Source organism: Gregarina niphandrodes (genome assembly GCF_000223845.1).
Source record: "Gregarina niphandrodes unplaced genomic scaffold scaffold00027, whole genome shotgun sequence".
Taxonomy (NCBI): domain Eukaryota; phylum Apicomplexa; class Conoidasida; order Eugregarinorida; family Gregarinidae; genus Gregarina; species Gregarina niphandrodes.
The window spans coordinates 87,594-114,935 of NW_011645796.1; the positions used below are offsets into that span (position 1 = coordinate 87,594).

At 53.5% G+C, this 27,342-nt stretch overlaps 16 protein-coding genes across 16 annotated transcripts; 9 read left to right on the top strand and 7 right to left on the bottom strand.

Moving 5' to 3' along the window:
• Positions 1 to 994: 994 nt before the first annotated feature.
• Positions 995 to 1,474, bottom strand: GNI_115640 (prefoldin subunit 6; the record flags this gene model as incomplete). The annotated part of the gene is made up of 2 exons (XM_011133385.1): positions 995 to 1,269; positions 1,405 to 1,474. The coding sequence occupies 2 exons, from the start codon at positions 1,472 to 1,474 to the stop codon at positions 995 to 997; spliced, it is 345 nt and encodes a 114-aa protein (XP_011131687.1).
• A 147-nt stretch (positions 1,475 to 1,621) lies between these two features.
• GNI_115650 (hypothetical protein) lies at positions 1,622 to 2,518 on the bottom strand (the record flags this gene model as incomplete). The annotated part of the gene is made up of 3 exons (XM_011133386.1): positions 1,622 to 1,703; positions 1,831 to 1,910; positions 1,949 to 2,518. 3 exons carry the CDS (start codon positions 2,516 to 2,518, stop codon positions 1,622 to 1,624), a joined length of 732 nt encoding a protein of 243 aa, XP_011131688.1.
• A 218-nt stretch (positions 2,519 to 2,736) lies between these two features.
• On the bottom strand, positions 2,737 to 4,371 carry GNI_115660 (ZPR1 zinc-finger protein; the record flags this gene model as incomplete). Its single annotated transcript, XM_011133387.1, has 2 exons — positions 2,737 to 4,118; positions 4,254 to 4,371. The coding sequence occupies 2 exons, from the start codon at positions 4,369 to 4,371 to the stop codon at positions 2,737 to 2,739; spliced, it is 1,500 nt and encodes a 499-aa protein (XP_011131689.1).
• Positions 4,372 to 4,664: 293 nt separating this feature from the next.
• Positions 4,665 to 5,609, top strand: GNI_115670 (zinc finger protein; the record flags this gene model as incomplete). The annotated part of the gene is made up of 1 exon (XM_011133388.1): positions 4,665 to 5,609. One exon carries the CDS (start codon positions 4,665 to 4,667, stop codon positions 5,607 to 5,609), a length of 945 nt encoding a protein of 314 aa, XP_011131690.1.
• A 110-nt stretch (positions 5,610 to 5,719) lies between these two features.
• Positions 5,720 to 6,394, top strand: GNI_115680 (hypothetical protein; the record flags this gene model as incomplete). The annotated part of the gene is made up of 1 exon (XM_011133389.1): positions 5,720 to 6,394. The coding sequence occupies one exon, from the start codon at positions 5,720 to 5,722 to the stop codon at positions 6,392 to 6,394; it is 675 nt and encodes a 224-aa protein (XP_011131691.1).
• Positions 6,395 to 6,647: 253 nt separating this feature from the next.
• Positions 6,648 to 7,971, bottom strand: GNI_115690 (putative peptidase; the record flags this gene model as incomplete). The annotated part of the gene is made up of 2 exons (XM_011133390.1): positions 6,648 to 6,825; positions 7,058 to 7,971. The coding sequence occupies 2 exons, from the start codon at positions 7,969 to 7,971 to the stop codon at positions 6,648 to 6,650; spliced, it is 1,092 nt and encodes a 363-aa protein (XP_011131692.1).
• A 345-nt stretch (positions 7,972 to 8,316) lies between these two features.
• On the top strand, positions 8,317 to 8,902 carry GNI_115700 (putative transmembrane protein; the record flags this gene model as incomplete). Its single annotated transcript, XM_011133391.1, has 2 exons — positions 8,317 to 8,715; positions 8,774 to 8,902. 2 exons carry the CDS (start codon positions 8,317 to 8,319, stop codon positions 8,900 to 8,902), a joined length of 528 nt encoding a protein of 175 aa, XP_011131693.1.
• Positions 8,903 to 9,500: 598 nt separating this feature from the next.
• GNI_115710 (putative transmembrane protein) lies at positions 9,501 to 9,995 on the top strand (the record flags this gene model as incomplete). The annotated part of the gene is made up of 1 exon (XM_011133392.1): positions 9,501 to 9,995. One exon carries the CDS (start codon positions 9,501 to 9,503, stop codon positions 9,993 to 9,995), a length of 495 nt encoding a protein of 164 aa, XP_011131694.1.
• Positions 9,996 to 10,056: 61 nt separating this feature from the next.
• GNI_115720 (LNS2 (lipin/Ned1/Smp2) protein) lies at positions 10,057 to 13,283 on the top strand (the record flags this gene model as incomplete). The annotated part of the gene is made up of 5 exons (XM_011133393.1): positions 10,057 to 10,167; positions 10,340 to 12,147; positions 12,205 to 12,286; positions 12,507 to 12,692; positions 12,819 to 13,283. 5 exons carry the CDS (start codon positions 10,057 to 10,059, stop codon positions 13,281 to 13,283), a joined length of 2,652 nt encoding a protein of 883 aa, XP_011131695.1.
• Positions 13,284 to 13,473: 190 nt separating this feature from the next.
• Positions 13,474 to 15,432, bottom strand: GNI_115730 (hypothetical protein; the record flags this gene model as incomplete). The annotated part of the gene is made up of 1 exon (XM_011133394.1): positions 13,474 to 15,432. One exon carries the CDS (start codon positions 15,430 to 15,432, stop codon positions 13,474 to 13,476), a length of 1,959 nt encoding a protein of 652 aa, XP_011131696.1.
• A 52-nt stretch (positions 15,433 to 15,484) lies between these two features.
• On the top strand, positions 15,485 to 17,881 carry GNI_115740 (hypothetical protein; the record flags this gene model as incomplete). The annotated part of the gene is made up of 1 exon (XM_011133395.1): positions 15,485 to 17,881. The coding sequence occupies one exon, from the start codon at positions 15,485 to 15,487 to the stop codon at positions 17,879 to 17,881; it is 2,397 nt and encodes a 798-aa protein (XP_011131697.1).
• A 276-nt stretch (positions 17,882 to 18,157) lies between these two features.
• On the top strand, positions 18,158 to 20,824 carry GNI_115750 (ATPase; the record flags this gene model as incomplete). The annotated part of the gene is made up of 1 exon (XM_011133396.1): positions 18,158 to 20,824. One exon carries the CDS (start codon positions 18,158 to 18,160, stop codon positions 20,822 to 20,824), a length of 2,667 nt encoding a protein of 888 aa, XP_011131698.1.
• A 449-nt stretch (positions 20,825 to 21,273) lies between these two features.
• GNI_115760 (RING finger protein) lies at positions 21,274 to 22,009 on the bottom strand (the record flags this gene model as incomplete). Its single annotated transcript, XM_011133397.1, has 3 exons — positions 21,274 to 21,641; positions 21,798 to 21,888; positions 21,935 to 22,009. 3 exons carry the CDS (start codon positions 22,007 to 22,009, stop codon positions 21,274 to 21,276), a joined length of 534 nt encoding a protein of 177 aa, XP_011131699.1.
• Positions 22,010 to 22,434: 425 nt separating this feature from the next.
• GNI_115770 (hypothetical protein) lies at positions 22,435 to 22,948 on the top strand (the record flags this gene model as incomplete). Its single annotated transcript, XM_011133398.1, has 2 exons — positions 22,435 to 22,543; positions 22,587 to 22,948. The coding sequence occupies 2 exons, from the start codon at positions 22,435 to 22,437 to the stop codon at positions 22,946 to 22,948; spliced, it is 471 nt and encodes a 156-aa protein (XP_011131700.1).
• Positions 22,949 to 22,964: 16 nt separating this feature from the next.
• GNI_115780 (trehalose-6-phosphate synthase) lies at positions 22,965 to 25,928 on the top strand (the record flags this gene model as incomplete). The annotated part of the gene is made up of 3 exons (XM_011133399.1): positions 22,965 to 24,167; positions 24,280 to 25,226; positions 25,352 to 25,928. The coding sequence occupies 3 exons, from the start codon at positions 22,965 to 22,967 to the stop codon at positions 25,926 to 25,928; spliced, it is 2,727 nt and encodes a 908-aa protein (XP_011131701.1).
• A 469-nt stretch (positions 25,929 to 26,397) lies between these two features.
• On the bottom strand, positions 26,398 to 27,150 carry GNI_115790 (hypothetical protein; the record flags this gene model as incomplete). Its single annotated transcript, XM_011133400.1, has 1 exon — positions 26,398 to 27,150. The coding sequence occupies one exon, from the start codon at positions 27,148 to 27,150 to the stop codon at positions 26,398 to 26,400; it is 753 nt and encodes a 250-aa protein (XP_011131702.1).
• Positions 27,151 to 27,342: the final 192 nt, after the last annotated feature.

Genomic DNA, 27,342 nt, shown 5'->3' on the forward strand with positions numbered 1-27,342 from the left:
CACGCTGATCCGCCGTCTGCTGCGTCTCCGAGAACAACGCGGACGTGCACCGGTACCCGGCGACACGGACCCGGGAGGCGAGACCGGGCGCAGTCCCGGCCGCCAGGGAGGCATCTCTGGTCGGAACGGTAGCTCGGGTCAAGGCGATAGTTCGGGTCAAGGCGATAGTTCTCGTCAAGGCGGTAGTTCTCGTCAAGGCGGTAGTTCTGGTCCCCGGGAGGAAGGGGAGGCAGCTGGCGAGGAGGAAGAGGAAGCGGACCAGCATATGGACGGAGAGGAGGAGGCGGAGGGCGGGGAGAGGAAGCACCGACATGCACCAGAAACGATGGAGAGGAAGCGGCGGCGCGTGGATGAAGAGGTCGCGAATGGCGCCTTTCCGGAGCTGCCGGGTTGGCTCGCAGAGATGCCACTTTGGGCACTATGGAAGGCGCCTCTGCGTAGAGACAATGCGCCCGCATTATATACGGTTCCCAGCTCATTGGACTTCAGGAAGGAGCCACACTGCCTGGAACCCGTCCCCCTCCTCCCGCAGGAATGGGAACTCATAAACAGCGTACTCGACTTCTTAGCGTAACCACTGAACACCGGTGGGGAACAGTCACTGGGGGGAACTGACATTCACACTGCTTTTGCAGATCTCGAGGAGTGACCGCGATGTACTGTTCGAAGACTCGCGAAGTGTTGCCTTTGACCACACGGGGGTCTTTCCAAGTCCAGGCGTTCGGCGGTTCGTCGTCCGCCGTGGACCCGGGGATCACGATCCCGGAGCCCGGTCTGGACGAGCGACGGAATGGGCTTGACCGAATGAAGTCGATAATCGAAGGCGACCTGTGGGGCTACCGGGCGGGGAACGGAGCGGAAGCGAGCAGCGCAGAGAGCAGTGGAGCAGAGAGGAATGAGCGGAACGGAGCTGAGCGGAATGGAGCGTCGGATGACTTGTCGAGTATGATTTTATGAGTTGCAGCAGATAGTTAGTTAGGTAGTGAAAAAAAGGTTATTGCATGGCTTGTATCTGAGACACGAGTTTATCTAAGGCGTTCTTATTGGCCTGAATGATCTCGTCGCTTCGTTTTAATTCTTCTTGTATATAGCTCAGTCTTTTCGTTACATTCTCCACAGACTCTTTGGTGTTCTGCTTCATGAGAACATTTCCAACCAACTTGAACACCTGAGCATCATCCTCCAGGTCTTGGAGTTCCTCCAATACGATTTTATTCTCGCTCTCCTGCGCGCCCAACTGGGCTTGACTGCTGGCCGCCGTCTGAATGCCTGCACACACGTGTTTTCAACTCACCCGCTAGGGTCGCCTTTCCGGCGGGTGGTGTGAGCCATCAGTCCCTCAGCGACGGAGCCATCCCTGGACAGGTTACATGCCCTGGCGCACACAGACCCAGTGTTCCTTACGCTCCTGGAGTTCGCGGTACTCGTCCGTTAGGCGTTTCAGAGCCTCTGTATCTGCTTGCTTGCTGGCCATGAAATAAAAAGTGGACGAGTCGGATTATAACACAGTACCTTCTGGCGGACTACGCCGGAGATGAAGGACGGCGTGGACCACGTGGTGAATTGCGGTGACGTGGTAAAGTGGGATAGAAAAGGATGAGGGAAGTAAAAAGGATAACTGTCATCGTTTTCGGATCTTCAAAGGCCGCATGGACCCTTCTACGGTGTAGGTCTCTTGGTCCGCAGATGCGAAACAGACAATACTAGAAAAGAGAAACAGTCCAATATGAGTGTTGTTGGCGGAAAGAAGTGTGGAAACAAGTGTGTGCACACACTCTTGGAATAATAATGTATGAACAGTAACTGTGCTGAGTAAGTGTGCTGGCATACTTGTAAACGACGAATTTGATTTTGCTGCCAAGTTTCATTGTTTGCGCCTTGCCGGTGACAGGGTTCTTGATTTCAATAATCTGAAAGAGCAAGTTGTTAGTATTGAAGTTGGTCGTACGTTCAGAGATTCGTCTTCTTCATTGATGATGGGTTTGCTTCCTTCCAGGAGCCTGTTAAGTGCTATATGTCCGTTGAAGCATCCGAATATGGAGCAGGAAAGTCCGTCGTGCCGGATTTCCGTCACCTGTGCTGTGAGATTGAGACCGGGTTGGGGACAGAAAACGAGTACCTCAACCACGAGTTGGAAGCAGACGATGCCGAGCTTCTCAGCGTCCGAGGTGAAGCCTTTAGGTTCCACTAAGCGGGCTTTCCGACAAGCGATCCATACACCACCCAGTTCGGGCACAAAGGACATGTTGAAGTTCCGGAGGAATGTTTTTATACCAACATCTACGTACTGCAGGTGCAGGGGCATTACTTGTGCCAACCCGCGACAGTGGTAACGCTTGAATAACCGTTGGCCTCCGCTGCTCAACACGTCATTCAATTTCGAATCATTGACACACTTATATATCGAACGCTCCAATTTCTGTCCCACTTCCCCCCCTTCACTCTTTATAAGGAATTGACGAGCCTCCTGCAAAGTAAGCTCCGTCTCTCGTAATACCTCCCACGGCCTTTGAGCCATTATTTTTTTTCCACCCAGAGCATCATCACCTATGTCTAGAGCATCATCACCTATGTCTAGAGCATCATGCCTTCGCGCTAACACACATTTAATGTACCCATTCAGTACGAATATGTTTACATTCCAACCCCAACAGTTATTGTTAATATGGACAAAACTATCGCAACAAAACACCAGACTCGGAGTACGCTAGGCGTAACGTGCTAGCAACATCTAATTTAGTAGTCCTCCGTTTTCATATCTTTCAGGCCTAGATCATCGTTCTGTTCATCAGTCCTCTCGTACAGTTGGAACGACAGTTGTGAGTCCTTTAAAAGATTTAGTGGAGTCATTTTGGAGGTACTTGCCTGTTCCGTTTGTTTGTCAGTGGGATGAGCTTGGTGGGTGAGGAAGAGTAGGTCGTCTCCTCTGCGTCCGATGTGGCTGAGATCGGCAACGTCATCTAGGATCATGACCATGGGTAGGTTTTTGGCTTCGGCTGCTTCCCGGAGGCGGTTGATAAGATGTTCGATTTTGGTCTTGCGTTGCGAAAGTTGTGCATCTCCGTGGAACATCTTTTCGTTAATTTCATCTGCGATTTTAATAAGCAGACCTTCCACTGTGGTAAAGACGCCACCGAGAGTACCGTAGTCAAGTTCTAATTCTAGTTCTGGGAAACGGAGGGCAGCCGTGTCAGATTTGAGAACATCTCGGTTAAGATCTTGCTCCGACTCTATGACGAGTGTCCAGATTTTGCCCTTGTCTCCGTAACGTCCGGTGGGCTTGACTTCGGTGGATCGAGTCCCGCAAAAGTCACACACGAAGGCCATCACTAAACATGAGCGGAACCCAGGTACATCTATTTGACACATATTCTGGTTCCCATCCTTGCCGCAATGGGAGCACGGAAAGATGAACGTGACGTTCTTCAAGTCGTCTACATCGTTCAACGGACGACTCAAATCCCAAGACGCCACATCTCGGGATTGAAGAGCTTCTGGCAAGTCCGCACCCTTTAACTCCGCATCCTTTAACTCCGCATCCTTTAACTCCGCATCCTTTAACTCCGCACCCTTTAACTCCGCATCCTTTAACTCCGCACCCTTTAACTCTTCTTCACCTTGCTCTTCATAGTAACCCATCTGGTGAAGCTGTTCTTGCGTCCGCCTGTACCGCTCAATGCGTAGTTGCGCATCTTTCTTAGGGGCCAGAGGATTCTCAACGAAGGAATTCCCCGATGGGTCGTCTATGATGATCGTAAAGGGATTATTTAACACACCTGCCTCCGCTTCTTGCATGCGACTTTCTAGACGGGTCACAAACGCCAGCAGTTGCTCCTTCAGCTCGGGCAAGTCTTCCGCAGTACTACGGAGTTCCTCCGCCGTCTGACTCAACAGACCTTGCAACGTCGAACTGACGCCATTCGCAGGCGGCGCCTCAAGCTGCAGCTCCGGGATCATGATACGGGCAAACTGGCTCTTCACTACCTGCCTATCCAAGTCATCTATCGTTATAACATCCAAACTTATCCTCTCACCCGCAACCTGGATCTCACTTATAGGCTCAACCTTATTATTCTGGTAACCACACTTATCACAGTGAAATGACGATATCAAAATAGCTACAAAACAAATAGGGGCCTTCACCCTTCCCGTGATCTACACTGCTACTCAATGTGACTCTCTCCCTCGACGCGTAGTACGGCCCAAAGACACAAGAAATACAAATTGACTCGACGCACAAGGTGTAGACATACTTCTAAAATAAGGGATGTGGTGAGGCAGCAGCTTCGTCACACCATTTTCTTGGCATTGAATACATAACGACTCAACAGTCGTAAGGTTATTCAAAGGGTCATCACTTGACTGCTCCATGGGGCTATTAATATTATTCCGGCCACTCGGACCTCCGGCCGCTTGGACTCCGGCCGCTTGGACTCCGGCCACTCGGGCTTCGGCCACTCGGACTCCGGCCACTCGGACTCCGGCCAACCGAACTCCCACTTTCTGATGGCTCGGGCGCGTAAGTACGTGTCACTGAAACCCTCCGAGTGCGCAGAAAAAACGATTGCACGCAGTCCACGCGGTGTGGGTCGTAGTCATGGGACTAGCGGTGGGTCGTGGGACTAGCAGTGGGTCGTGGGGGGGGAATAAAATAGTAATAATTCATGGAGCGGCGTGGGAATGAAGAGGGCGATTTTCCGATAGCATGTGAGACATGTCTGGGGGATAGTTCTACATTGCGCATCATCAAGGGCGAGGCAGATAAAGAGTGCAAGGTATGTCAGCGGCCTTGTACATCATTCCGGTGGCAGCCGGGGCCGCGTGCGCGATATAAGTCGAGTGTGATTTGTCAGATGTGTGCGCGAATGCAGAACATTTGCCAAGTATGTTTGTTCGATTTGCAGTACGGGTTACCGGTACAAGTGAGGGACCAGATCCTAAGTGAGTCGCGTCGTGAACAGAACCCTGTGCGAGCACTCGCACACATGAGTGCTGTGAACCGTGACTTTGCAACACAACGCATCGAGGCCGAGGCCGCCGGGCTCGGTGGCGCGGCCGCCGGTGACACTGCCGTACCCGCCATCGAAAACGCCGGCTTCGATCGCGATGCGGCAGAGAATGCTGTGCTACGGCAAGTCGCCCGCATGGCTCCTTATTACAAACGTAATGAGGCCCGTGTCTGTACCTTCTGGCTCAAAGGCGCATGCAATCGCGGTGATCGATGTCCCTTTAAACATGAACAAGATTCGCGGAGTCGGAACGCTGGCAGTGTCCTCCGTATTCGTGAACGCTACTTTGGCGTCAATGACGAGTTCGCCCAAAATATGCTTGCCTCAATCGAGTCCCGCAAACAAGACAGGGAAACGGGAGCTGGGGATCGAACCGGGGATCGAGACCAGCAGCGCCGGTCCGCGGCTCGTCAGGACCTACGGCATGCCATAAGCCGCTCCAGACCCGGCCTATCTGCGACCCAGAGGATAGAACGCCCCGCCAGTGGCCCCCCCACGAACAACATCATCATCCCACCGCCGCCAACTCCCGACGAACGACCACCTCCGATGCCGCCGTCTTCAACCCGGCCATCATCCAAACAACCCGGCCGCGGTTAGACTAGGACGGGGCAAGGCCAGGTGACAGTGCCCTGCCAACGTGCCGAGGCATGCACACGCAGTACCCCACGCGTCTGTGTGAACTGGCACATTTACACGCGTACGCGGAAATGGAGCACGAGGATGACTACGAGACTCCTCGCGACTTTGAGAGTCGCGACGACGACTACAGGACTCCTGGCGACCCTGGCGAATGTGAGGACCGGGGTGGTGAACACGCAGGTGGTGATCACACGGGTGCAGGTGGTGAACACACGGGTGCAGGTGGTGAACACACGGGTGCAGGTGGTGAACACATAGTGGGTGGTGAACACACGGGTGGTGAACACATAGTGGGTGGACATGCCGTGCCGACAATAATTCGGACGCGGCCACCGGACCGAACGTTGGCTGCCCCGAAGGACGCGGCGGCGATTGCGAAGATCCTGGCGGATCGGTACGTGCCGGCGCCGACGTTTTCGCATTCGCCGGCGACGGCTGAGTCGCCGAGCATGTTCCCTGTGACGCGCGAACGTTTCGGACGGGACGCGGAAGTGCGTCCCTTCGATGAAAAGGAGCTCGATGTGACATACGCGCACTCACCGCGGCCGGTGGATGTACGCATTCCCACGCCCGCTGTCCCAGGAAACATCACCCCTATCCCCACTCCCGAAGCACTTGCCGAACACGACCGACCACTCACGGAAGAAGAAGCTGAACAACTCTCGATCTGGATCTTTAGAAGTGGCTATTCGAAACCGGGAAACACACACGGAGATAATCATCACCTCAAACAGCTCTGCTAATCATCACCATTCTCTATCGGCCACAACTAAGCTAGTCGCAACTGGGTTCCACACCAACTTGGGTGAATTCCCACCAGCTTCAAGAATTTGAGAATTTGCTTTGCCACTGCCGACGACGAATTCCACTACGAATGTCACTCAACGGCGAAGAGTGTTTGTTATATACCGCTAACACATGTGTAGCCACCCACATGTGTAGGTCGCGCATTTGGCCGAGTTGTAGTTGCATGCTCAGTTCGCTGGATAGGCGTGGCTAGGCGTAGTCGTCGTCGTCGTCGTCTTCATCTTGTGCGCCGTTATCTGCCAAAAGTTGATCAATCGCTTGGTTGAGATTTCCGTGGACCTCATGCAGAATCCTGAGGTTGCGTTTGCGATTTACAAAGCCTAGCTCACTGAGGTGTCTCAGCTGATAGGAATAAGAAGTCTCCAAACTAAAAAATAAGAGTCACTACAGACGCCGAGGATCAGGCGCAGGTGCCTGCTTGGTCCCGTAATGTTCAATCACCTTCACCACCGCCTTCTCGACCACGGGCAGCACCTTGTCGATCATGTTACTACCGAGGGTATGGTAGGGTGGGTATGGTAGGGTGCGAATGATCCACACCCCATCAACTATACAAATGATCCACACCCCATCAAGTGTGCGACCGAATGTGTGCTTACTTTTGTGGTGAGGGAGTGACCTGTTGTTCTGTGGCGCGTGCAACAGGTGCAAGTAGTTTGGCTGCTCTGTTAAGATGCATGAGAAGTTCTTTGGTGATTTTTTGTCCGACTGTATATACTAGAGTACCGTCTGGGGCTCGTTCTTGATTGAAGCCGAGAGCTACTAGAGCGTCTGCACCTGTTTTAGATGCGAGTAGAGAGGCTCGGAGTTTGGCATTGTCTGCTTTGACGGTGCGGAATTTTGGGTCTGTGGCATTGTTGACTAAATTTTGTGCGAGTAGATGAAGACGTCGAAGGCTTTCTTTTTTCACGTCCATATTAACGCTTTCGTCTTCCCATAATTGTTTGACAGAATGTTCGAATGCGTCAGGTTCATTCGACCATTGCGGGATGGGAGCTTCCTGTGCGACAGGACGGCCGGTAGCGAGGAAGCCGGCGAGTCCTCCTTGAGCTTGTGACTGTCTGGCCTGGCGTTGAAAAGCGTCGACCATGTTAACAAGCATCTTGCCGCCCGGATTACGGGAGATGACTTCATGCTGATTTAACACCTCATGGGGGATACCTTGACCGAGAAGAAAACGTGCGACAGCGTCGCTGAAATGATTGCAGTTATGTGCCAGGAAGTCATACTGCGTCTCACTAAACTCATCCGCGTGCTCATTACACCACGCATGTAATGACTCCACCGTAACCGACGAACGCCCTAACTTCAACACCTTCAAAGGCGTCATACCATACTCACGCTCCACCACTGCCGGGGGAGCACGCTGGATACCACCTCCATAAAACCACTCAATTCCGCCGAATAGAATAGACGTGTGCCACACACCTTCTAACTCCAGACCCAATAGTGGACCCGCTATCATCGATGCCACACCCTTTGATAAATCGTAGCACTTCAACTCTACCTCCATCAACCAAAAAAAAAGAAGACCATGACCAACAGGCCGCCCGCCTACTCTCCTACCGTAGGAGCCGACACGCACTCATGAATACCGCCTGCCTGCCTGTACCTCAAACCGCCTGTACCTCAAACCGCCCGTGTAAACTAACTCAAGGTACAACCTCAATTACGTTCCAACCACACCCAGGAACTACGCGACTACTTGCTGCGGACTAGCGCCCATCGGATTAGCGCCCGTCGGATTAGCGCCCGTCGGATTAGCGCCCGTCGGATTAGCTCTTGTTCATTTACTAACTAATGTTTGACTTTGTAGGGAGGAGGAGGAGCAAGCGCCACCGGCATGGGATTTGATGATATGGGACCAGGCGGCATGGGGACTAATGTCATCGCCATCGGACCAGACGGGACAGACGTAATCGGGATTGGACATCGGCAGACTTCGGCTGCGTCATCTACGGCGTCGGAAGGCATTCGATATATTCTGCCCGACTCGTGCACGGCCCAGTTGGTCAAGTTGGGTTGCGCTTTGGCCTGGACTGGTTTGGGTCTGACACTAACGACAGCTGGTACTAGTATTTGTCGCTGGTTAAGTGGTCATGCCGCGCAAGGACTGTTCGGTATCCTGGGCGCTGTCCTGCTGGGCTCCAGCATCATCCTTGTGGCACTCTTCACGACTCGGCCTTCTGCATTTTGGCGCAGCAAAAAGATACGACTCTTCCACAAACTTATCGCCATACCACTCATCACTCCTTCAGTAAGCCCGTGGGACCGGGAGTGACTTCACCTGGTGGAGGAGACCTTCTATTTTACAGGTTCTGTATATCGTTCAATTTGCCGTCATTCTTGCCAAAATAGACGAAGACAACAGCATCTGGTGGGACCACTGGGCGGCAGCTAAAGGCCACGACTACAAACTGGTAACCATCCCTTTCCGAATCTAGAGAGCGGCTGTTCGAATCCAACCATCTGCAGGCTATATGTTTGAGTGGACTAATCTTGGCCGTTTTCTGCTTTATATTCTCAGTCAGCTACATAACAGTGTTCCAGTAAGTACATGCACCCCACTCCACTCCATACCAGGGCATGGGTGTCCTGTGTGTGCACTCGCACACGCTCTTTCGGGCTCGTCCCGGTTCATCGGACCCGTTCAATGTGGGCTTGCCGTAGCTTTATCTGTCGTGTGCACCGTATCGAAGGCATGGAGCTGCGTGTGCAGATCCCGAACCCGTTGGATGGTTACGCTCCCGGCTTCGACTACCACCGCGTCGCATCGCAAATTGTGGCGTCTGTGGAGGCTGCTGGTTCGCGGGGGGGGTCGAGCAGCGTGCATGGGCCAAGTGTGCATGAGGCTCCCGCTAATACTGCCTTTGATGTCGCGGTGGTTCCGCCACGACCGACTGACCACTAAGTGGGTTCTACGTTTCAGCACGTGGTCCTGAGATCCAGGTGGAGTTCTTGGGGATAAAGTGAGTGGAAGGGTGGAACGGAATGACAGGGTGAGTGGAGCGGTGGGGTGAGTAGGTAGTAGTTTATAAAAATATGAACGAATTGTACCAAGGGATGGTGGTTTACGGCTACTTTACGATGGAAGGAATAGCGGAAGGTGTTTGGTATTCCAAAACCCAATCCCAGAGAATCGCCACAGTGCGGAATTTCCTGTATGTTCAAGCAGGCATCTCTGCTGCCGGGTTGATGGGCATTGTAGTCAAGTGCAGATCTCTGATACAAGTAGGGTATCTAGCCCTACTCATCTCACTGCTATTTTCGGTCGCCTGGCTTGTGTTCGGGTGGAGTCTAATCCCAGACCAGACAGTCGCCCTTGGTATCACCATGCCCATAAAGCTCGCCGAGGTCTTTAGCATTTATTTCCTAGGTAAGACCCACGCGCACTTGCCGCACTCTTCCATAGGGCTTATAATAGGACGGGCGGAAGAATCGCTACGTAAAGAAGAAGCTCGGCTTCTCCGGCAGGCCTTGGCGGAGCACGAGGACCACAAGAACGACGATTTCATCCATGACATCAACCCCATCTGAAAATCGCACAACCAACACCAATTTTTTCCACCATCATTTTTTGGATGGTGCAAACTCCTGTATGATCTCAAGAATAGTTACCTCTGTCTCTAATGCTCTCGACTTCAATATTGCAACGCTGTCAGGATGCATTGACATTATAGTTGTTCCCGACGAAAATGGATCATTACGAGTAACGCATACAACCCCCTATAACGTTCGTCCCTTGCGACGTCCTTCTAGTCAGTCCCGGTGCTTAATATGTGATGGTCCCGCGTTTCCGACCTTGAAATTCCCCCGCGCGCGTTTTCGAACACGCGTGTGCGCGCTCAAAATCGCTCTCAAAATAACGTCCAATTTTGTAGTCTACTCCGTTCCATGTGCGCTTCGGCAAGGCTAAGCTTCTGCGCTCACGCGAGAAGATCGTCAGTGTTGCGGTGAACGGTCAGGCGACGGATCTACAAATGATTTTGGGGTCTGCTGGCGAGGCCTACTTTATGTTGAAGGATGAGGGTCAGCTGGATATCGAGGCTCCTCCACCAGACCACGAGAACAGTGAGTACAACATGTATCAGGAGGTGCTGGTGCCTGAGGGCGAGGAGATTTACGGAGATGAGGATCTGGAGAGCGTGGAGGAGACCATGGATCCAGCAGCGGGTGACGTTATGGTCCGGCGAGCATCGGACCCCATTTTAGTCAAGCACAATGAGCGGACTGCATTGGAACAAGCTTCGCTCCCCGCGCCGAGTATCAATATCCAGGAATCCGGACACAAGGAATCCGGAGAGCCAGTGGGAGTAGAGAAAGAGTCCGGGGAACCGTTATCTGTGGAGACGGGGACTACGGGGAGTACTGCGGATCAGGCGGTGCCGCAGGTCGTGGGGCATTTCCAGAGTTCGATTCAGTTGAGTCTTTGCGGTCATTTATTGTTGGGGATGGCGGAGGAGGAGCAGCACGACCAAGACGTGTTCCAGGCGAACCTGTTGGACGCTAAGGCGTTTGAGCGCGACGCGACGCTGTGGTACAACCCATCGTTAGTGTTTCGTTTCGGGAACAAGCCGCCGTACTTCCCGGCAAGAACATCGTTGCCACTGATTGCATCTTGGGCGATTTTCGGCAAGTCGTTGACGAAGGAGTCGTTTTTGACTTTGCTTCGCTCACGTTTGCGGCTGCGCGACCCGCAGGACTTGCTCGACCAACTGACTATAAACGTAAACGAGATCCTCCACCCCGCGGCTTTACCGGATCCAAGTCCAGGTTCCCGGTCGCGGCGACCGAATAGCCGAGACAATCAGGGCGCGGAGGAGCAGCGCTACTTGCAGCACTTGTGTTACTTGTCACGGATGTTCGACTGCTGTATGGCACCCTCACTCGACGACCAAACTGGCGAGGAAGAGGAGACGCTCTTGGTCCAAAACGGCCATCAATCGGATCCGGAAGCATACGGCGCTACGACGCGGGTCGCGACGGCAAGGGCCGCGACTGGGCTGTCGACCTCGTCGAAGTTTTTGGGCAAGCGAAAGATGCAACGATACATCAAGTGTCTGAAGCCGACGCCTGCACAGTTGGCCCAGTTGCGGTTGCAGCCGGGTGCGAATCGGATAACGTTCTCGGTGACGTCTGCATTGCAGGGCTTCAAGTCGGTTTCGGCCAACCTATATTTGTGGCCGCGCAGTTCGCGTATCGTTGTCAGTGACGTGGATGGGACTATTACCAAGTCCGACCTGTGGGGACAGCTCATGCCCATCGTGGGTAAGGACTGGAGCCACCCGGGAGTCGCCGAGCTCTTTACGAACATTACTAAACACAATTACCGTATTGTGTACCTCACAGCACGTGCTATCGGTCAGGCAGACAGCACACGAGATTATCTTTTCGGCCTCACTCAGAACGAAAAGAAGCTGCCCGATGGACCTCTTATTCTCTCCCCCGATCGCCTCTTCCCTTCCTTCAAACGCGAGGTCATCGACCGGAAACCCTTCGTCTTCAAGATCGCCGCCCTTCGCGACCTCCGCTCCCTATTCCCCCACTATTACAACCCTTACTATGCCGGCTTCGGCAACCGTGACACGGACCATCGTGCCTACGTGCACGTCGGAGTTCCTGAGGCACGCATATTCATCATAGACCCCACCGGCCACGTACACCACGTCAACCGAACCTTCGCCAAAACGTAAGCGGTGTGTGTGTTTCTCCGCTGTGTGTTTCCTCTACCCGTGTTTCCTCTTAGGTACAAGTCCATGTCCACGATGGCTAACGATATGTTCCCGCCGCTCAAACAGAAGGCGGTGGCGGTGCATGCGGATGACGAGGTAAGCATTTTTGGTGGCGGGCAACAGCCTCACCTTTTGGAGGGCGAGAGGACTGACCCGTACAGTTTGCCTCTGGAGCGGACACGCAACCCCCTGGTGCCTAGCCCCGGAGTTCCGACTCCTTCTGCGCCGGAAACCGGTCTTAGCGCACAGCCCTGCCCGCGGCTGAAGTACGCAGCACGTGCATCCAGTCGTTTTGGTGCCTAAAATTTTCTTGCAGTACAACGATGTGAACTACTGGGGACAGAAGCCCGATCTCAGTCTCTGTCCGGCGGCCGAGGTTGTGGTGGCGTCGGCTGGGCCTGCGACAAGTTCAAAGACGAACACCCCGCTCCTGGCCAAGGTCCCGCACGCCCCGGACGCGACCTTGTCGCCCACACCGGAAAGCAAGTACCGGAGCCTAAACGTAAGCCCGCTCTCGCACACATGTGTGTCTCTCTGCACACGTGGGTTTCCCCGCACACGAGTGTGCGCACGTGACCACCCCCTTTGGACACACGCCCGTGCTCTCTGGACACGTGCCTGTCCCCAGTTGCGTACAAGGGGTCTGCCTGTTCAGTGCGACGTCTTCCGAGATAATACGCCGCACGCGAACTCGTTGTCGCCGGCGATGCCGTGCATTTCGATCGAGTTGGCGCCACTGGCACCAGAGCCAATGCGGCATTCGCAGTCGACGCCATGTTTGATATCATTGACGACGCTGGAGTTTGACGACGCAGTTTCTCGGCCTCAGTCGCATGACGCGAGTCGGCGACACTCGACTGCTGGCGAGGGGCTCGGGTTTGGTCGGAGTTGCGAAAGTGAGAGCGAGAGCGAGGAAAGTGGGGACAGCGAGAACGAGTGCCTGTTGATCCCGCGAAAGGACGTGCGTTACATCTTCCGGAAGGAGGAGGAGAGTAGTGTTGCGGAGGACTTTGGACGTGCGCGCAGTGAAGTACCCTGGGAGGGGCGCGGGGAGTCATGGACGATGCGTGGAAAACGAAGCAGGGTGACTTAGCAAGCAGTGCGGGGGGTGGGCGACATTGGATACGAACATTCGGACAATGACCACTGGCAACGGGAGCATGGTTGGGAGTTGTGGTCGAGAGTTGCGGTCGAGAGTTGCGGTGGTGAGCTTTTCTGACTGAAACAAGTAGGTAGTTATAGCGAGGAAAAAAGTGACGGAAGGGGGGGGAGGGGGGGGTTGGCTAGACGAGGGCGGCACAGTTACCGAGGGCCGTTTGGTCGTCGTCTTCTATAAGGTAATTGTAGCCTTCGTGTCTCGCTTGTTGGAATGTGCGTGCATGGACTCGAGATCGCAACCGTTCAAGTCGTTTTTGTCTGGCAGTTTGTCTTTCAGACAAAAACCAGTGTGGCGGTAGTTCTCCATACTGTTCGAGAAGGTCGAGTTTCAGTCGGCGCAGATTCTTCAACTTTTGTTTGCGAGCGAGTCTTCTGCGCGTCAGCGGCAGACGCGTGGTGAATATGTGACCGATGACGGTCTCGGAGTGTACAACGGCGCCTGTCCGCTCTCCAGGGAACATGTCCGGATTTTCGTCCACGTCTGTGCGATCGATGTTTGTGCGATCTGGAACCTTGGTTGTGGGCGGAGTCGAGGATACAATTTCGGTCGTGACGTTATCCTCCCAGAGAGCTTCGTCGAAGGGGATGAGTTCGTGGGACGTAACGAAGGTCTTTGTTGGGACCGTAACGATTTTGCCGTTCGGGAGTTCGAGTTGCCGTTTGCGTTCTTCCAGACGGCATCTTGAGCGTACGACAAAACATCCGGCTTTGGCTTTGCAGAGTTGCGCGTTATCGAAGTCATCGAGATCGGTATCCCAAAGCAAATGTGGTACGACTTCGCGACCTTCGTCATCAATTTCGAGCCCGTCCGGCAAAAAGCAACAATACTTGCTAAACTGTGTGCGCGGCACAGCACACACTTCTGTATCCAAGTGCACTATGTACTCACTCTCCAACGAGGCGGCAGTCGGACGCTCCTCCCGCCTCACTCTCTTATGCCGCAATTCCGTCTCATCATTCCGAATGTCATTCCGAATGTCATTCCGAACATTGTCCCGACGACCCAGCCCTGTTCCGAGCGACCCGTCTCCGACCAAACCGCTCGTCGCGCACGTGCTGCCGCGATCCATGTCGAAGAAACGGGAACGGCGAGCCGTCGAGGTCTGACGCATATCCGACCGTCGTGACGGAGGACCACGCCGCCCGCTAGTCTGGTCCATCACTCGCTGGTACATCACTTGCTGGTCTCCCGTCTTCTTCTGGTCACAGACCCAGCCTCTTTGATTCCCGGTTTCATTCCCGGCTTGGTTACCGGTCTTTAAGTTCATTAAGGGCTTTCGGTGCAAGACTGCGGCGGATTCCTCAACGTCCGAGCTGCTACCGGCAGACAGCAAGCCGCCTGCGTCCGTCTGCAGCGCCACGTTGTAACCATCCTCAACATCGGCCTGACCGGCCACGACCACTTCTCCGTCTTCTAGTTCCGGTGGGCGGTGTTTCCCAGTTAGGTCTGCGGAGTCCTCGTCGAGGCTTATATATTCCCGGCCAGCATCAGTGCTAACACCCCGACCGCCCGGACCACTAGGCACAGAAGCGTGACCGCTTGATGAGCGCTGGCCTGCTGAGTGATCCAAAGAATCGGACTGTATCAATCGCACAGCAGCTGCTGGTCCACTGGGTCCAGTGTCTATGATGAAATCGGATTCGTTAAAGTCGTCACCGTCGTCTTTATTGACTCCGTCCAGGTCCTCACCCTCTTCGAAGAGCTGACTGTCATCATCTTCGTCGGAAAGGAAACGCTTAGTCTGTTTCAGGACGCGTTTGCGGTCTTTGATGAACTCCTCGACATCGTCGTCCTCGTCGTCGCCGTCGTTCACCGAGCTCGCATAAGCTCCCTTGTCTATGGCACCGTCTCCATCTCTGTCATCTTCCCCCTCGTCGTCCTCTCCGTCGTCGTCCTCTCCGTCGTCGTCCTCTCCGTCGTCGTCCTCTCCGTCGTCGTCCTCTCCGTCGTCGTCGTCATCGCAAATGAAACCTCCGAGAGTGGGATCTTCACCGATTTCGTCCTCGCTGGCCTCTTCATCGGAAGACGCGGGCATCAATCGGTCAACCGTCTCGTCTACTTCCGCCTCGTCGTCGAAAAACATGGCGGACAGCAGCAAATTTGTAAAGGGCGTGCGGGGAAGATTTTAATTGAGTATGGTGGGCCGGAAGGGGCCGAAGCCGGGGCGGAAGAAGGTCCATGCGACGAGCGACTTGCGTGGGAAGACGATGAAGAAGCTCAAGAAGCGACGGCCAGAAAATGCGGTGGACTTGGACAAAGCCGTGGGAGTGAAGAAGCTCGAAATAGACAGTCGAGGTCAGCAAAAGGAGCGCTTGCAACAACGGCTAGGCGTCGCCGAAAGCATGCAAGCGTGCGTGTCCGAAGCAATACTCATGATTCGGGACGGGCTGGTCCAAAAGCGAGTGGAGGGACTCACGCGCGTTTGCGAAATGATACATCTGACTCCGGAAGTGCTCTTGGGCGCGTCACAGAGACTCCTCAAAGAACTGGGGCCCCGGTTGGTGGACGACGAGCAGACCATTCGGCGATATGCTATACAGATTGTTGTTGACTGCATCGACCGAGCGAACGAAGGTGCAGGTTTAATATCGCGACAGTCGTCGCTGGAGTTGCCCAAGAACGCTGTTAACGAGACCCAGAAAACGGTCAGCGGCACGGGTAGTGAGACAGGTACGGGAAAGGAGGTAGTGGCGCGAACGAACGTGGATGCTCGCAAGGACGAGTGGTACAGCTTGTTGAACAGTATGCGCCCCATCGTGGCTGGGCATTTGCGAACGATATTAACGGACTTGCAGAGGAACAAGTCGCGGGACGGGTTGGTATACACACTGAGTGTGTTGAGGGCGAGTGTACATCCAATCGTGGACGAAAGATTTGTGATAGAGGTACTGCCGTTATTATTACGGTATCAGAGTGTGTTGTTGGGTCCAGGCAAGGTGGTCAAAACAAGCGTGACAAGTTTCGATCGTGCGTTGCAGCCGCTGTTGAGTCACTGGAGTGCCGTTTACTTCGCGATGATCCTAAACATGTTTGTGGCCGTTGAGTCGGATAACGCAGGAGTGGTGGGCACAGGAGTGGTGGGCACAGGAGTGGTGGGTGCAGGACCGGTGGGCACAGGACCGGTGGGCGCAGGAGCGGTGGGCGCAGGAGCGGTGGGCACAGGAGTGGTGGGCACAGGAGTGGTGGGTGCAGGACCGGTGGGCACAGGAGTGGTGGGTGCAGGAGTGGTGGGTGCAGGACCGGTGGTTAGTTGGGGCGCGTTTGTAGCACGGTGTAGTGTGCCCAGTTTCGTGTTATCCGGTTCGGAGTTTGCACCGATCAAGAAGACGAGTAAAAAGGATGACTTTGTGGCTGCGAGTACGCCGGGGTCGGATTACCCGTTGGGCCGATTATGGCTGACGTTGGACGGGTTGGTGAAAGTGTTGGAGAACGCAAGTCTGCGGGCAGTCAACGCGTCTGTACTGGCCAAACTCATGTACCTTACCGTCACGCTCGCACGCTGGCTGGTCACCGTCTGTCACGTGGATGAACTGCGACGACAAGACGACCTGTTGCACTCCACTTGCGAAATAACACTGACCAACCTCTGGGCACAATTTGCCAAATTCATGCTTACAGGAGCGAAGGACAAAATTCATCGCACGACCGAAGTATTCTATGCACTCGGCGTCGTCTCCATAGCTAGGCGCCTATGCCAACTCGCCACACTACCCGGCATGCCATGGTACATACGCAGATCGGTACAAATGCTCGTCCGCAATCTCATCTGCGCCTTCGACGCCGCTAATCTCGCGAATGAGGACGGCGGTGGACTTCGCGAACCCGACAATGAACGCCACAATGCTATCGTGCACAAGGCACTGCTCGCCCTCGTCCAGCAGGTGTACGAAGACGCCATCAAACATCCGAAACGGCCCAAGCACACGCCGTCGGTAGAAATGGCGGGGCCGTGTCCGCCACAGGAAACGAGTGTTGCTGGCCCCGAGGTCGAGGTCGAGGTCGCAGTTGCAGCGACCAGGGAGACGAACAACTTTGGAATGCCTGCGGCGGTCGATAGCGCTGACGACAACTCTCTGAGGGGCGCGATCGCCGCTGCCTTCGCCGGGATGCCGCTGACGGCCGTGGCACAGACCGACACGAACGGGAGCGTGCCGCTGTCGGCTGCGGAGTTCATGGAGGCCTGGGAGACGCCTGCGGTCGAGACGAGACTCGATCCCGCGACTCGCGGGTTCCGAGCGGATTGCGAGTCGACGGGCTCGACCGCAAGCTCGCAAGGCCCCGCGCTACTGCCGCCAATGTTGGTTGGCGACACGGTGTGCACGCTCTACCGCTCACTCGGTGAAGGCGCCCTCCCGAAACGACACGCCGCGTGGTTGGCAGCGTATATATCTCAGGAGAGCTCCACTTGCTCAGATCTACTCCCGCGCCCGAGGAAAGTGGAGCTGGCAGCGGAGGCGGCGGCAGTCGAACAGGACGTATTTGAGGAAGACAGCCAACTTGCCAACTCATGGATGGCATCGCTGCTGCAGTAACACCGCTGCTTCGGAAGTGCTTGTGGGAGCTGCAGCACCAGCGACGACGCAATTAATTGTTCGCGCTTCGTGGGCGAGTCTTTTTCCGCGGGAGTGCAATTTTTGTTGGATGAGGGTGACGGTTTGTTGTCCTGCAAGGGCTTTGAATTTGGCCTTCAGTTGTCTTTTGGGTACGCATTTTTGGCGTGGTGTTTCAATTTCAATGACACTGATAGACTCTGGCTGGTGCGCGGGTGGTTGGTGCGCGGGGTGGAGGGTCATTTAAAATCTGCGGTGATGGTTTCGCGGCAGGAGTTGATGGTGGCGCGGCGGAAGTACGGTGAGGCAGTGAAGGAGGCGTTTTGGAAACTGCGGGTGGCGGAGCCTACCTTGCGGCAGGAGGAATATATACGGCGGTTGAAGTTGACGGTGAAGGTGCCCAAGTTCAGCATTCCGGCAACCGACTTGGACCATCTGTGTCGGCACGTGGTGGCACAGGTGCCGCCTGCAAGCGGGATGTTACTACCCAATCCTAACACGGTCGCTAAAGACTCAGCCGCTAAGGGCTCAGCCACTAAGGGCTCAACCGCCAGTGGGTCGGTCAGTGCGTCGGGTGTGTCTGCAGCCTGCGGCTCGACCCACGGCTCCGCGATCCCGGTGCAAGGTAGTGCGGCCAAAAGAACGCGTGTCCGGGACCCGGACGAGCGCGCCTTGTTAGCTGCCGCTGCCGCGGGAGGTTCCGTAGGGGGCGTGAAGACGGCGGAGATCGACTGGTCCTTCACACACCAGACGGAGTTGGAGAGTGCGATGACGCACCCGTTTGGATTGGAGTCTCTGTGCACGGCGTTACGGAAACATTTGGTCATGCTAGAGAGAGGCCGGCATGGATTGGGCGGAAGTGTGTTGCTAACGGGTCCCAAAGGCAGTGGGCGCTCGAGTCTGGTGCGTTACCTCGCGCAACGAACACGCCCGGACCGCGTGGTTGTGCTCGAGCTCCAGGGTGCACGACTGGCCGCCTGTAATAAACCGGAACAGGCACTCGCCCTCCTCGAGCAGTTTCTACTTGAGGCCGCTAGCTGCAGTACCGCAAGCGGAAGTCTAGACGAGAGTCCGGCCCCGACTGGGGCTTTAGAGTGGAATCTGGACCACCGGAGTCTGGACCACCGGAGTCTGGACCACCGGGGTCTGGACCACCGGAATCTGGACCACCGGAATCTGGACCACCGGAATCTGGGAGGGGAATCTGCGCATCGGGGGTTGCTGTTGTTAATAGATGACCTGGATCTACTGGTGCCGGCGGCGAGCGGGTCAAGTGCCGCGGGTTCGGGCAAGACGGCTAGGGATGCGCTGGAGCAGCGGAAGGTTGCACAGGTGAGTTGGCGACTACTGGAATTGTTCGGGACCATGCGGCGACATTATGGTGGTGCGGTTTGTGTGTTTGCTGCAGCCACGGCGAGGAGTGCGGTGGACGCGGACTTCCTAGCGCGAAGTCCGTTCAGTGTGCGACCGTACGGCATCCCACCGTTGGGTACGGTGGCGAGACGTAGTTTGCTCGAGATCTTCCTCGCACAACATGCCGCGGAATTTGGAGTGGAACTTGCAGCGCTTGACCTCGAACCGGCGACCAAGGCCACCGAAGGCTGGGTAGCCGGCCAGCTGCGTAGACTCGCCGACGCTGCCGTTACGGACGCTCTCGACTGCGCTCAGTTTCCCGACGTAGATATGGACGGAGAGTCGAGCGCAGTTGTACAGGACTTGACGCAAGATCTGGCACACGTGGCCGTGGACTCCATGCTGGTGGACGAAACGGCAGTGGATGAGACGGCAGTGGTTGAGCAATCGGCGGGACACAGCGGCAATACGCCAGACAAGAGTGGCGTGCAGAGTGACGCGGGGCCAAGGACGACGATCGGCAGTTCGAGCAGCAGCGACTCGGAGGACCTGGAGGGGCTGCGGATTGTGGACGCAGGGAACGATGTCGGCGGAGACGAAAGACCGGATGCTCGGTCGGGGGTTGAATCGAACGCGCGGTTAGAGGCTTTCGAGAGGATGCCCGACTCCAGTTTGTCGGTGCCAGGTTGGTCGGTGAGGCAGGAGAATTTGGAGAAGGCATTACAGGTGGCGTTGGCTGAGTTTACGCCGGAGGGTTTCATGGACGTGCCGGACGTGCGTATGGAGGACGTGGGCGGTTTGACTGAGGTGAAGGAGTATGTGATGGATCGGTTTGTGGAAGTGATGCGTAATCTGGAGGCATATCGTGCGGTGGGTTTGCAGGACTCATCGGGGTTGGTGATGTGGGGTCCGCCTGGTTGCGGGAAAACTCACTTGGCGAAGGCGATTGCAAACGCGTGTGGTGCCCGATTTATTTTGGTGAATGGTTCGGAGTTATTGGACAAGTATGTGGGAGCGAGTGAGCGTAAGGTGGTGGAGGTATTTGAGCGGGCACGCGACAACGCACCGTGTTTGATTTTCTTCGACGAGTTTGACGCGTTGTGTCCATCGCGGTCTCAACAGGGTTTGCATGAGGTCAGTCGGCGCGTGGTAAACGCGATGCTGACGGAGCTAGATGGTGTTAGAAAACGTGCCGGTGTCTTCGTTGTAGCCGCGACTAACGAACCTGGTTTAATAGATGCAGCTGTCCTACGTTCCGGACGCTTCGAACATCGCTTATTTGTACCTCTACCAGACGAAGCAAGTCGTAAAGATATCTTCCGAGTTCTCTGTCATAATAAACCTTGGTCTATTGAATCGGACACCCTCGAACACCTCGCAAAAGTCACAGAAAACTACTCAGGGGCTGATATCAAATTCCTACTCAACCAAGCCGCACAAACCTCATGGATTAATGCAGGCAAACCCACGCATATTCAAATATCGAAACACGCACTGCTTCAAGCACTAAGACCTCCCAGCATCGATCCAGATACACTGCAAAAATACGCAACCATAAACCAAATTGAGTAGCCCCAATTACTACTCAATTGAGCCCCAATTACTATCCAACCCAACTGGATGCAGTGATGTTGATGACGCTGAGGATGCAGCATCATCATGTTGCTGACGTGTCAATTTTCGCGTCAATTTCCGCGTCAATTTTTGAATTAATTCGGTTTGGTTGGATTCAACATCCCCGTTAGATTGAACATCCGCCTTGAGCACCATTGTCCGGTATTCTTCTTCGCGATGTACGAATCAGACACCAGCCGGACACGACGCGCGGTCTACTTAAAAGTCGGTACTAGTGCGTACTTACGGCTTTCTTGGGTGTTTGCTTCACAGGCAGTTACTACATTTAGATTGGAGGCGGCATGGCGCAGTTTACAGGGGTTGGCGCAGTTTACAGGGGTTGCATTGTAGGTTGATAGTAGTGGGCGTTAGTGTTTCTTCTTGTTATTGTGTGGAATGATTTGTAGCTATACTTGTTGGCTATGTTGGTCTACGGCTTGTACGATGTTGACTCTGCACATTGGGCATTGTTGGCTTCGTTGTAACCATTCTTGTACACAGGATGAGTGGAAGACATGTTTACGTGGGTCGCATGGTAGTTGTAAGACTTGGTCATCTGGTTCGAAGTCAGCGACGCAGATGGCACAGGCACCGGTAGCTGTAGGTTGTGCGGCTGTAGTGGAGTTAAGTCGGTTGAGTAGGTGTGTCATGGCACCGCCCATGACATCGGGTAATAAATTGTTGGCGAGTAGGTTATTGCCAGTGGGTGTTATGTCAAGTGCGCCTTCTTGTACTAAGTCGCCATAGCGTCTGGGTGAGAGTTTGGCCATGGTATCTGGTGGAACACCTTCACCAGTATCGGTAGCGTTACCCCAAAGACAGATACCACACATAAAACAAGGTACAAGTATAATGATCAACAAACATGGTAGAAAATAAACACATGCTTGCAAACTCCACCAGACACAAGACCAGATCCAGGAAGGCTTACTATACAAATCTGAGCATCCGTCATCATTTACAAACACGACAACACTCCCATAAAGGAACCAAGCAAATTGGAACAAATCTAAAATCGTCAACTTAATACGATTCGCCCATACTGCAGCCCTTGGACTATCTGGGTACCATACTAACAGTCCAGAACTTAACCAACTTGCTATTGATCGTAATAATGCCACGCTCAAACAAACCGTAGACCATTCTTTCAAAGTATAATCACACTTCTCAGACCATGTCCCCCGATATGTACTTAACATACCCGCCAAACAACCGGATGTGATCAATGTATCCAATGTCTTGCATACAAATCGGTTCCGTCGAAACCGACTCTGAAACCCCGGATCTCCCGGCACCTCCCACGATACACGTAATTCTGCATTCATCAACTTCACGCAGGATGGAACTAATAGTTAGGTACAACTTCAGTAGTTACTAATAATCTTAGTCTGCAAATCAGTTCTGGGCTGTTTGGTAGGATCAATGACAATTAACCGTAATGATAACTAGCTAGTTTTTCTAACTGTCTGGGCGGGTCAATTTGACGCCCGTCTAAGAGGTGATAGAGCTTAGATGGCTTTAAGTTGTGTTTGGGGGTGTGTTCGAAAGTGTGTGCATACCGCAAGAAAATGAAATTGGCGGTTGGTTTCTTCTTGCTTTCTCTGGCGCCGGTTTTCGGTGGGGAGTTGTCTGATGTGCTGAACAAGCTCAAGCAGGCCCGACAAGACGAGCAAATCGGTGAGCAAAGTTTCGTGATATTATATCGATTGTCTTAAAACAGAGCATCCTTATCGAACGGTGGTGAAGGATGTGGTGGATGGGCTCAAGTTGAAATTAGAGTCGGGTGCATCCAACAAGGGGCTGAGAGGGGTTCAGCAGTTGTTGCATCAGGAGGACCACGCTGCCCGCAAGGCTGAGAAACGTTCGAAGAAATTAGGGGCTACAATGGACGCAATAGAGGATGACTTATGGGTGGAAGAGGCGATAGAGGAGGGTGGTGATGCTGCCCAATCTGACGTCGATTCTGATGTTAGCTCTGAATCTAAGTCTGGGGGTTTCAATGCCAGCAAATCTGCGGGTGCTTGGGATGAAGATTGGGTCGATTGGGAAGGAGAGTGGGTGAATGAATTAAAATTTTTATGAAGAGGACCACACCGTTATGGATGTAGCAATTGCGCGATTGAAGGAGATAGACTCCTTGGGGCCATTTAGCCCTGATGACACGGTCGTGTTAGTGTCGTTAGAATTGCCTGTGCGTGTCAGTCGTGATGCGACAACAGGTAAATTTCATGTGGCATATACCAACAGTCTTTTGATACCGGGTTTACACAAGATACGACGATCGATAGGCTGTCAGGTCAAGTTTATAGGATCGTGCGGCTATTACCCAAGTGGTATCAATTACTCAAGTGGTAACAATTACTCAAGTGGTATGGAGGTTGACGGTGAAATACGGGCAGCGAAATATACTGAGAGAGAGAAGGAAAGAGTGGCTGAGGTTTTAGAGCCATTCGATTGTTACCCAGTATTCCCAGAAGAGTCGGATTTGAATGCTGTGTTAGATTTTTGTCAGAACACACTGTCGCCATTATTTCATTCGGTTATCCACTTGGAGACGAGTCTGCAGAAGCCATTCAATCAGGAGTTGTGGGCATTGTATCAGAAGATTAACCGTTTGTGGTCGGATACAGTGTGTCGGGTGATCGAGCAGGATACGGATTTTGTATGGGTACATGATTTCCATTTTCTTTTGGTGCCACAATTTGTATCCCGTAAACACAAGAAAGTTAATATCGGATTGTTCCTGCATTGTCCTTTCCCATCGGATGATCTATTCCGATGCCTACCGGTCCGAAATGAGATCCTCCGATCTATCCTTTGTGCCGACTTAGTCGGTTTCCACTTCTTCGAATACGCTCGACACTTCCTTACTGCCTGCAAAAAATTAATGGGACTCGAACATCGATTCAACCTCGGAGGCTTCATCTGTATCGAATACAATGGCAGACAAGTACACGTTAAAATCGGACACGTCAACGTCCAATATAAGGGTATGCAACAACAACTTAAAGACGATCTTGAGATACAGAAGATCACTACCAAGTTCAAGGACGCACATAAAAACAAATTCATCTTCCTCTCTATCGATCGATGCGATCATCTTGCCGGCATCAAAATGAAGCTTCAATCATACAGACACTACCTTGAACATTTCCCTTATGCCAAGGGTAATGTGACACTTGTACAGTATGCGTACCCTCCCAGGCATACCAACGAAGCAACAATTATATTTCAAAAAGAACTCCTGGAAATAACTGACGATATCAATCGAGAATTCGGTCAAGGATCCCTCGTCCTACATGTAAACCCCACACCCGTGTGCTATTTCCACACACTCGTGTGCCATTTACACACACTCGTGTGCCATTTACACACACTCGTGTGCCATTTACACACTCGTGTTCTTTCTTCAGATACGGCCTATAAAACAAAAGGAAAAATGGGCAGCACTAGAATGTGCACACTGTCTATTGGACGCCAGTATCCGCGATGGTTTGAACCTCATTGCATTCGAGTACATAGCGTGCCGTGGTGCTGCTCCAGGGCACATAATTTTATCGGAGTTCACAGGATGTAGTTCAACGTTGACTTGTTGTCAGCGGATCCATCCATGGCAGCCAGATGATGTGGCAAGTAAGATGGATTTATGCTATTCGACACCGGCTGCCAATTATGCGGAACAATGGGCCCGTGATGTCGCCTATTTGAGTGCTAACTCATTGGAGGCTTGGGCGTCAGATTTCTTGTCAGATTTAAGACGTGCCCGTAAATCAGATGGACGGGTGTATATGCGCTGCGGCTTCGCCTCGACCTACCGCATTCTATCACTCGATGAAAACTTCCGCGCGCTCCCTCTACAACGTGTAGTTAAAGCCTATCGAGCTGCCTCCCAGAAACGTCTACTCTTCTTTGATCATGAAGGCACACTTGCTCCGGACAGACGACATATCGCTGCCACACCTTATGGTGCTGAACTCACGGCCAATGGAGCACGACCTTCCCCTTCTGTCCTGCAGGCGCTCCGCGCACTTTGCGCAGACACCCGCAATGTTGTCTTCGTGTTCTCTGGTCGACCGAAGGCCGCACTCGAAGATTGGTTCGGACACATACCCGGCATCGGCCTCTGTGCCGAACATGGCTTCTACATACGCAGCCCCCAACACACCCAGAACCTCTGGCAGTCCATGAGAGAAGAAGACCTAACCTGGAAGGAACTCGCTCTTACACTCATGCAGCACTACGTCAAACGTACACAAGGCAGCTTAATTGAAAACAAAGGCAGCGCACTCGTCTTCCAGTACCGCAACTGCGACCCCGACTTCGGCGCCTGGCAGGCCAAGGAACTCGCCACCTACCTAGAGTAACCTGGGACACACCCACACAGTTTGACACACCCACACAGTTTGACACACCCACACAGTTTGACACACCCACACAGTTTGACACACCCACACAGTTTGACACACATCAGTACTGTTTGTGTAGGGAGTTTCTATTTGGGATGCCGGTGGTTGTGATGTCCGGGAAGGGGTACGTGGAAGCCCGCGTGGCAGGTGTATCAAAGGGTGTGGCGTGTCAGTGGGTGATGGAGCAGACTGGCGGCGTGCAGTTCGCGTTGGCGATCGGTGATGACAGGTCGGACGAAGAGATGTACGTGGCTTTGTCAAAGTTTTACGCGGCGGGCGAAAACGAGCGGAAAGGCAATTTGGGGTCACGAGAAACGCCGCGGGAGACCGGGCTTGGACTCGGGATCTCGGGTTCTAGGTTGAATGCAAAGGAAAGTGCGGAGGAGGCGGAGGAAGCACCAGTGTTGACGCCATCGCCGGCGGCGGCACATGACTTGTTCCGGTTAACGCAGACGACGTCCACCCGACATGTAGTACAGGAAGGCGTTTTCTGCGTTACCGTCGGCAAGAAGCCCTCACATGCGCAGTGGTACGTCAACGACACGGACGAGGTCAGCGAACTACTCGACGCACTCATAAGCGACCATCGCAAAGACATCAACGTTCAACTCTTCCTGCCTGAACCCGGAACTAATTTACTGAGTTCCGGCTTTTAACTAGCGGTCAACTGGACTGGGCTTAGCTGGGCTGGGCTTGGTTTTTAGTTCAATGATCACGTCCATTAACGTCTACCTTGACGTCCGTGACCTCGATGTCGGAGGCCTGCAATCGTGATGTACAATTGTGATGACTTGCTCCGTCAGCAAGCGGTGAGACTCAAGACACGACTGCTTTCACGGTCAGCTTCTTATTTTTCTGTCAGAAATGGTGTGGCATTTCTGACACAACCCGCACAGCATGGCATGGCGTGGCGAACAAAACCGTCATGAGCACCATCAAGTAATCCAATCAAGTGTGTCCCCCAAAAATGGTTTACTCATAAATTCGTTCCCCATTGTTTGTCCCACGGACTCTCTACTATAAACTGTGTTGTTGTTGTTGGACGTAATTGCTAACGGACTCGTCTGTGGAATAGTTGGCGTCAATAACGCAGGCGAATTCGTTGGCACCAATAACGCATTCTAGTTATTTCCCATTGCTCGATGTAGTGGTGGTGGTGGTAGTGGTGGTGGTATCGGTGGTGGTGGTAGTGGTGGTGGTGGTGGTGGTGGTGGGCGTAGCGGTTGTAGTGGCGGGGGCCGGTCCAGCGACACAGGCGTCGTCGTCTGTCCAGAGTGGTGTGCAGTCTTCGACACATGCATGTTTGCCGTTGCTGGTGTAGCACCAGTGGCAGCCTATGACGTTTCGGCATTCGGGGCAGGAGTTGAAGGATGCGCAGTAGACGCCAGCGACGACCCAGGTTTCTTCATGAACGTCCATGTAGAGTTTGGCGTCGAGTACTTCGCTGGTGTACCATTCGGGTCGATCAGCTCTGGGTGTCTGAAGAAGAGGCATTCGTAGGACTAGCCCCCGGGGGAATGGGGGACGCTGTTCAAGTTCATGAACGACAAACTGCGTTAGATTTAAGAAATGGTCCGCCCAGTCATTACTGTCCCAACGATCGAAGGTCCAGTCAGGATGTTCTAGATTAATTGAATGGATATGAGCATTGCTATTCTCCCATCCAGGCACGTAGATGTTTGGCCCTTGATTATTCTTCAACTGTTGAGTAGCAACATTAGCACGATATAAGTAAACAGGATAGTTACTGGAAACCGTCTTTGCAATCTGCCCCAAATACGGACTCGGCCATTCATCCAACTCCATGAACAACTTGGCAGACTTAACACGATCAGGAAATCTCGCATCAACCACCTCACCGAAATTTATACCCCACATCTTCCCCCAATTATCATGATACAAGTCTTCAAACTCACCATGATAAATACCCTTACCACTCCCAGTCCCATAACGCCGATCACGCGTCACTAACACAGGTGCACCCGGAGGCAACTTCGGCAAACAACGCTCGTCATAAACCGCTATGGTATTATTCACACCTAAAGACAATGTCAATTTCACTCCGGGGGG